This window comes from Melitaea cinxia, chromosome 8, assembly GCF_905220565.1.
Source record: "Melitaea cinxia chromosome 8, ilMelCinx1.1, whole genome shotgun sequence".
Classification (NCBI taxonomy): Eukaryota; Metazoa; Arthropoda; class Insecta; order Lepidoptera; family Nymphalidae; genus Melitaea; species Melitaea cinxia.
The window spans coordinates 17,558,636-17,567,949 of NC_059401.1; the positions used below are offsets into that span (position 1 = coordinate 17,558,636).

The 9,314-nt window shown below is 36.8% G+C and overlaps 1 protein-coding gene across 1 annotated transcript; it reads right to left on the minus strand.

The window, feature by feature from the left end:
* Positions 1 to 200: 200 nt before the first annotated feature.
* Positions 201 to 5,378, minus strand: LOC123656088. Its single transcript, XM_045591810.1, has one exon. It carries the CDS (start codon positions 5,376 to 5,378, stop codon positions 201 to 203), a length of 5,178 nt encoding a protein of 1,725 aa, XP_045447766.1.
* Positions 5,379 to 9,314: the final 3,936 nt, after the last annotated feature.

Sequence of the window (9,314 nt, forward strand, 5' to 3'; positions counted from 1 at the left end):
CAGAACTATGAACTTGAAAAACACATAATAATACAAAGTAAATTCTAAATACTTAAATCAATCAATTACTTTAATTCATATTTTGTTAAAGTTTACACTTAATCACAGCACTTTTTATGACACAGTCACATATACATTCATATACACTTTTATTTGTAGATACATATAGCTTACTCATATAATTAACCGCCCACCATGACTTAATTGTAATCTTTGTCTTTGGGTAATAATATTAACTTCGATAATGGTCTCTTAAGTTCATGGTTGCCCGGTGTCTGCACTGTTAATACTCTCACTAAATCATCTGCTCCAGGGTGTAAATGCTTGACCTTGGCCAATAACCATTTGGTTGGAGGTGTGTTTTCATCTTTAACTATGACAAGATCACCAACCGCAGGCGATGGAACCTTAGTTTGCCATTTATATCTTTGTTGTAGTGTATTTAAATATTCAGTTTTCCATCGCTGCCAAAAATCCTTTGTCATTTTTTGTATTAGATGCCACCTACTCATCAAACTAATATTCCTTTCTTCGTAATTTGTATCAGGAACACTTATTAACGGCTCACCGACCAAGAAATGTCCCGGTGTCAAAATTGTATCTTTGTCTATCTGACATAGTGGACGCGAATTAAGGCAAGCTTCGACTTGAGCTAGAAGTGTGGCCATTTCTTCATAAGTCAGTTTGGTATCCCTATTGATTCTCGTAAGGTGTCTTTTAGCCGATTGAATACCAGCCTCCCATAAGCCTCCATACGAAGGCATTCTTGGTGGTATGAAGTGCCATGTTGTGCCATCATTCGCTAATAACTCTGCCACTTCCTTTGTCACGTTATTCATAGTCTTTGTAAATAATTCCTTTAACTCTTTGGCAGCACCAACAAAGTTCGTCCCATTATCGCTCATTAAATGTGCGCAACGCCCTCTGCGAGCCACAAATCTTCGAAATGCCGCTATAAAAGCCTGTGAAGTCAAATCTGTAACTACCTCAAGGTGAATGGCACGAGTAGACATACACACAAATAGGCAAATATAACCCTTGGTAGCATGGTGTCCACGACCTTTTGATGTTCTTAGCATTACAGGGCCGGCGTAATCAACTCCGCTATTGAAAAAGGGTCTGTACGCATTGACCCTGGTGAGTGGTAACTGACCCATTAACTGATGCTTCACTTTGGCCTTATCGATAATACAAACTTTGCAGTTGCGTATACAGTTTCTTACCGCTGATTTTAATCCGATAACCCAGTATTTTGTTCTCAGAAAAGCCATCATTTGCTGAATCCCGCCGTGCAGTGTTCGAATATGTGCTTCAATAATTAAAAGTTTTGTTATGTGTTGATTAGCTGGAATTATTATAGGATGTTTAAGCGTTTCAGGCATCGAAGCATTTTGCAATCGACCTCCCACTCTTATCAAACTCTTTTTATCTAAAAAGGGTGAAAGTGTGATTAAGGAACTTCTAGATTTAACTATTCCCTTCCTTTTGAGGTCATCAATTTCTTCTTCATAAATTAAATTTTGATAATATCTTATACTGTCTTCTAATACCCTTTCCAATTCATTTACTGTCAAATAACTTTGTCTTTCTTCTATCTTACCTTTCCTTAAAAATCTTCTACAATAAGCTAATACTCTTTTCATCCTAGACAAACTCGAAAATCGTTCCCAGATGGGTTTTCCTTCATCTTCTATCTTTGTATGTAAGCATCCCTTCATTTCTAGTTCCGTCTGTGGAATGTCATCTCTCCTTTCCATGAATTTTTTATTTTTCTTAAGCCATTCCGGTCCAGACCACCAAATGTTGTAATTCTCAAGTTCGTATGCTCTTAGACCTCTAGTTGCAATATCAGCTGGATTATCAGTAGACTTAATGTGTCTCCAACGATCATTGTCTAGCACTCTTAATATATCTGATACTCTGTTAGCAACAAAGGTTCGCCAACGACTAGGTTGAGCTTGTAACCATGATAGTACCACCATAGAATCCGTCCAGGCAAATGTGTTATCTTTATTTATTTTTAGTAACTCTGCAAGATCATACATGAGTTCAGCCAATAAAGCCGCGGCACACAATTCTAGTCTAGGTACTGACAGCTGCTTTAACGGCGCAACCTTAGTACGAGACGCGAGAATCATTGCATGTACTTCATCACCGTCCACAATTTTAAGGTAAGTGACAGCAGCATATGCTTGAGTAGATGCATCTGCAAAACCATGCAATTCTACCGTATTAAAATTATTTTTAGTTGTTTTTAACCATCGTGGTATCTGTATGTTTTGCAAATGTGTCAGCTCTTCTCTATATCTTATCCAGTCTTCACACATATGTAACGGTAGCTTGTCATCCCATCCCAAGTTACAGAGCCACAATTTTTGAATCCAAATTTTAGCAGTTATGACAACTGGCGATAACCATCCAAACGGATCAAATAATCTGGCGACATCTGATAGAATGGATCTCTTCGTCACAGGATGTATCATCTCAGGTAAGTTCACAGTAATTTTAAATATATCTTCTTTCCTATCCCATGTTAATCCAAGAATTTTAATAACTTTATCTAGTTTTATCTCCACTGTATCATTTATTTTTTTCTCTCCTCCTTGTAAATATCTTAAAACTTCCTCGGAATTACTACACCACTTTTGCATAATAAATCCTCCTTTCCGTAATATCATTCTAATTTCTTCACATTTTTTCTTAGTTTTTTCTTCACTATCACTTCCCGTCATTAAATCATCCATGTAAAAAGACCTTTTGATTACAGGTGCAGAGTGTGGATATTCCTGGGCTTCATCGTCAGCTAGTTGATGTAACGTTCGGACAGCTAAATATGGAGCTGCTGCAGTGCCAAAAGTGACAGTTGTTAGATTATAGCTTTCGAGATCTTTATCAGGGCTGTCTCTCCAGACGATTCGTTGTAAATTTGTATGTACTCCTGTTATATTTATCATTCTATACATCTTCACTATATCTCCTACTACACAAATTTTGTATGTACGCCAAGTGGTTATCAGACTTCGAAGATCAGGTTGTAATACAGGACCTACCATCATGGCATCGTTTAAAGATTTCCCATTAGAGCCACTTGCTGATGCATCGTATACTACTCTAACCTTAGTAGTGTCTTTGTCTTCGCGGATTACAGCGTGATGAGGTAAGTATATAAAATTTTTGTCTGTTGTTTCAGATCTTATCATGTGACCCATTGCTATATATTCTCTTATAACCTTTAAGTATTCTTCTTTTAATTTCTCATTTCTTTGAAATTTCCTTTCTAATTGTTTGAATCTATTTATAGCTCCTTGTTTTGTATCTCCACATAACTGGACTGTATCTTCTATGCTTTGTTTCAGTGGCAAATGTACAATATACCTTCCGTATTCATCTCTTTTAGTTGTATTTTTGTAAATCTCTTCACACTTCTCTTCCTCATTTGTAAGTATCTTCTTCTTCTTGTATAATTCATTATCTATTTCCCAGAACTTCTTTAATATATTATTATCTTCTGTAACCATGCTTCTTATATGTAATGTGATTACGTTGTGTTGATTCTTCATAAACTCTTTTTCTCTTTGCCCCGATAATATCCATCCTAAACACGTTTTTTGAGCTACTATTCCATCAGGCATTTTAATTAAACCATCTTCTATAATTTTACTAAAGACTTCAGCGCCCAGTAAAATGTCTATACTTCCTGGTTTATAGTAGTTCGGATCAGCCAAATTTATTTTTTGCAGCTCTTGCCAGTTCATCAAGATGTTCTTCGAAGGTAATCTCGTCGATATGGCTTTCAGCACATACGCCTTCACTGTTATGACTTCACTGCTGTTAAATCGCGATGCAACTGACAGGTAAGTTAAGTGTTTTATAGGTATTCGGGTTTCTTCTCCTACTCCAGAAACTTCACCGTTGATACTAATCCTTTTCAGGCCTAGTAGTTCAATGACTCTCGCAGATACGAATGAAGCTTCTGAGCCTTGGTCAATCAAAGCACGAAGCAAGTGTGTATCACCATCTCTTGACTTGACTTCCACTTGTGCTGTTGCCAATAACACCTCATGACCAGGTTGTTGTTTAGAGAAGTGAGCGGTTGTGATTATCTGTTCTGGTTGAGTATCTTGTTCTTCGCTTGTCTCTTTTACTCGATGTAATAAGGAGTGATGTTTTCTTCTGCAGATTCGGCATGTCGTTTTATGTTTACAATTGTATACGTTGTGATTTGGTATAAGACAGTTAAAACAAAGATGATTCTTCTTTACAATTTCGAATCGTTGTTCAATTGGTTGCTTCGCAAAATCTTTGCAACTATAAATGTAATGACCCCCTTTGCAATAGGAACATGAAGGTTGTATATGAGTATTAGGGTGCTGGGTTTGATGAAATTCCTGATCTCTGTTTGTGACATGAAATGACTTTGAAGTTTGTGGTTTGTCCCTTACCGTTGAAATCGGAGCGATTAGTTCGAGTGTACGAAATTTAGATTCGAGAAAATTCTTAAAATCCTCCCACGAAGGCATTTCATCACTGTTCTTCTTATAAGAATATTCTTCCCATTCTTTTAATGACTCTAAGTCCAATTTCTGTCCTACTATAAATATCAAAATAGGATCCCATGTATCTGTACAAATATTTAAATTTTTCAAACTACTTATACATTCCGTAGTTGTATCTAGAAGATTCTTAATTTGATAAGCTAACTGATGCGAAACTTTCTTCTGGCCAAATAATCTTTTTAAAATTGAAAAAACAATCATTTTCTTATTTCCGAAGCGCGCTTTAAGTAATTCCCATGCACCTTTATAATTGTCTTGTGTAATTTTAATGTGTCGTAATAACATCTCTGCTTCTCCAGTCACAATAGTTTTTAAGTAGTGAAGCTTTTGCACATCATTAATTGTTGTGTTATGTACAAGCGCCAAAAACAAGTCTTGATATGTGGGCCAGTCTTCATATTTACCAGAAAACGTTGGTAACTGAATCCTCGGTAATTTAGCAAATGATGACTGCGCATTTTGTAATAAATTTGACGAATTAGATTCTTCAAAAATTTTCGGTTTGGAATCCATATTCGATAGTAAATCTGTTAAATCACCTTTCAAACAAATATACAAATCTTCGTACGAGTAATATTCTTCATTTAGAAAGTAAGGTAAAACTCCCCTTTGTTCTCGTGGCGTACACTTCAAAAGGTTTTTATGTGTTTCTTTAAATGTCTCCCAGTACTCATCGATAGTTTTTAATCTTGTTTTTATATATCCTTCTGTTAACCTTTGTTTCGGACACTTTTTAATATTTGTTTGAGCCTTCTGAATCATATTCGCCACATCTTCTAAAGCAGATAATAATCTATTTTGTTCCACAGTAGGAGAGGCCATTGTAATTAATAAAAATAACTTTTCAAATCACAAGTAAAACTTCATACAAAAAAAGTTGTTTACTTGAACCGATGCAATTCCGTATCAAAGGAATGTTGGCTTCTTTTGTATTCACGCGGCCGACTGCACTGACCGTTCGCTTCTTCAATTCGGCTCGTTATGGACCATATGTTCTTAGGTTTAAGGTTCAATTTCGTATAGCAGAACGGTTTGTATATTTTGATGAATAAAACACGTGTTCACTCCTTGATAATTTATTTGAGACTGAGTTTAAACATTTATGTCAAATAGTGTTGGACAGAGATGACATGTGAGGGAAGGTTATGAGGGAAACCAAACCCAATGAAAGTCGATCTAACACTAAATTTATTCAGATTATTTTGAGTATATATAGGCAGAAGTACAGACGTCATTTGACGTCAATCGTAGCAAACAAATATCAATTTCATTAGAAATCTGCATAAGAAAATAACAATTTCGTAATAAATCAGCTAAATTAAAGAGGTTACTAATTAGCAAAACAATCATATTGCTCAATGTGCGTTGACCCGTACATCCTGCCGACTCAAAGAAGAAAGATAATTTTGATATTAAAATCTACAATAACAATAATAACAATACAATTAAAATTTAAGTACCTAGATTTAAATAACTTATATAATAATCATCACTGCACTACTCTTTAATTGGTATGTCCAGTCGAACGAATCGCGGTCGCGCGCTCGGGGGAGCAGGGGCCTCCTGGTCTTCGTTCTTATCTGCTGCAACTGGAACTGCGGTCGTGGAGACGTCTTTCACAGCACTGCTCTGTATAATTTTGTTTCTGCGATATCGCATGGTCCCGTACAGACATCCCGCAACAATAATAGACCCTAATGTATACTGAGTGATGCGTTTTCCTGCTCCTTGAGGTTAATGATCTGAGACTTCATCCGGCGCCACAAGTCTTCATGATCCTCGGGTGTAAACAGTTGGAAATCCGAAGTATTTATTATGGAATTTAATATTGAATAATCGGCTGGGATCGGTATGTTTTCTTGGACCTTAACTTGGCTCATGTAACTATTTTGAGTGAATATAGAGAAGGTGTCACCTTTTATTGTACAACCTTGACCGATTTGTAAAAGGCCATTCCCGGTCAGTGTTGTCAATACAACTCCAGTGTCAATGCAAAATATGCGCACTGTGCATTTCCCACAGCAGGAATAAAGCCACATGTTATTGTTATGTAACTTGACCCAGCGCACGCGACATGGTGCCTCCTTTGTTTTACATATTGTTGTATTGTGTATACTCAAGTTACACATTCCGCTGGTTATTTGTAATTCGTATATCGGCTTATCGAGAGCGCATAATAATTTGTTTGTCTGTATGTGGACACAATTTTCTACATCTGATTCTGTCAAGATGAGTAGTAAGTCCTTTTGTAGATTGAATGCAATGTATGGTGCGATAAATTCTACGTTATAATGCTGCTGAGGAAGGGTTATTACTCTATCCAGTTCAAAATTTTCCTTAATTACCAAAGGAATCTTGATTTCGATTATCAAATAAGAAGAACCAATGTCGCCGTTGACCTTCATTAACTTATAAAGTTCTTTAAAATCGTTTTTATCGGCAGGCAAAGTCAGGTCATTCGGTATATGTCGGTATATGATATTTAATTGTTCTTCCAATTGTTCAGGCGGCAACAAATGTGCATCTAAATGACCGTTTGCGAGGCTTGTTAAAGTGTTTATAACGCTTTCTTGCAAGTGTCGTAGGTTTGATATAATCATAGCTGAGACTGAGGATGACAAAATGTGTAATTCATTGTTAGCTATCTTCTCAGTTCGATTACTAGCAAAAGAAAGATTCGTTAGACATTTCTGTAGTATTCCGAATTGCTTGTTTAATATTTCTTCATTCCTCTGAAGAATGTTATATTGCGCTTCTATGACACTTGTTTGATTTTTTAATAAGGCTCGTAGAAGGTCCTCGTTTACAGAAAATTTGGTTTTGTTTTTTTCATATTTCTTATTGCTTTTCACATATTTCTTAGTAGTCTTAGTACTATCCTGTCTATTCAGGACACAGGAGGACACTTGATATTTTTGTGGAGTTTGAGTATTCAGCTGGGTTGATGACCCACTGGACATGTCAGTCAGCGCGTTTGTAGACTGCTTATTAATGTTTATAGTATAGGCGTCATGTAACATTGTGTTATGACTCTTTTTACATAGTTTGCATTTTTTCATTGACGTACATAAATTCTTGTTATGTGTGTACAAGCAATTATGACAAAGGTTAAAATCTTCGATAATTCGATAACGTTCGCCCGGTGTTAATTTGATAAACCTTTCGCATTTGTATAAGGGATGTTTCTTGTCACAAATCGGGCAATTTGACATGTATGTCGCAACGCTTTGATATTCTTTGTTTATTAATTTTCCATACCGATGTTCCTTTTGAAATTGAGGCTTGTAAGTCTTGTTATTAACTGATTTTTGTTGATTATATTTTTTGAATGATGACGACATTTCTTTATCTCTTATGCCGCTTGGTTCTAAAGCGATGAATTTGCTCTCTAAGAAGTCCATTAGCTCCGAGAGTGAAGGTAATTCTCGTGGCATTTTCCGGGCTTCCTTGTAGTCGTTATAGGTGACTGTATCCATCTTTTTTGTAATAATATGAACTAGTAATGGGTCCCAGGTACTTGTATCGATACCCAGGTTTTTAATAGCGTAGATACATTCCATTGACGTGTCGTAAATACGTCTAATCTCGTAGGCTGATTGTTTTTGAGCGGCTGGCAGATTGATAAAGATTTCGATTTGTTTAGTAAATAACAATTGTGGATTGTTATATCTGTGTGTCAACAATTCCCACGCTGTGTCGTAGTTGTCCGCTGAGATAGTTAGATGTTGGATGATTCGTTCAGCATCTCCTCGTAATTTGCTCTTTAGGTGTTGCATCTTCTGAGTTTTTGTAATCAAATTGTTATTGTGAATACTTTCTACGTATAAGTCATAAAACGTAGGCCATTGCGTATATTTGCCTGTAAACGTAGGCAAGTCGATCTGTGGTGTCGATTTTTCGTGATGAATGGTCGATGTGAGTTTAAGATTCAACGCCTTTTTGATTGACTTGTACGAATCTTCGTAGGCGTAAAACTCACTATCGTACTGGGTATCCGATCCTTGTAGGATATTATCTATTTGCAAGTGCAAAGCGTCTATTGCGTTCCAGCGCGTTTGTATGTTGCGTAACTCGTCTTCCAGCTCCCATTTGTCTTGGATTTCATCTACTTTCAAGCGATTTATTTGTCGATGAAAAGCTCGGAAGTTTGTTCTTTGGAGTGACATTAATTCTGTTGCCTGACCTCGATCCGTCGGTGAGGTATTAGTGGCATTTGAAATTTGAAGTGATCCCTCCATTTTCATCATTTTTTAATGCTGACGTTGATGTATAATTGATAGGACCGTCTTCAGAGGTCCAGGCCAATCTCTCAGTGGATAGTGCGACCTTGTTTGCGCCTTCTCAATTTAACTGGTGGAACCCGCTTCTGGGAAGCCAGTCAACCGATTCGCAGTCACACAAATTCCACGTGAGCGTTGTGGCCACTGTATGTGGATTCTCCAAATGTCGATGGAAATCCGTAGAGTTTATAGTCTTGATTGACTGTTTTCTTGAGTGATTTCTCGAAGAAATATTTATTTTTTCTCGAAGGATCAAAACGACTGTATGTATCCTCGAAGTAAGACTGTTGTCTTGTAGCTTGCAGGTTCAGAATGACTGCGCAGCTTGTCAGCAGTAAGGCTGTATTCTCGAAGGACCAAAAAACTGTATGGTCCTGTCTGTATGAGTGAGAGACGACATGTGAGGGAAGGTTACGAGGGAAACCAAACCCAATGAAAGTCGATCTAACACTCTATGAATCTTGTCAACAGCAAGGCT

What these genes read in the sequence shown, in the direction of transcription:
- LOC123656088 (XM_045591810.1), bottom strand. Translation starts at nt 5,378, where the DNA reads ATGGCCTCTCCTACTGTGGAACAAAATAGATTATTATCTGCTTTAGAA.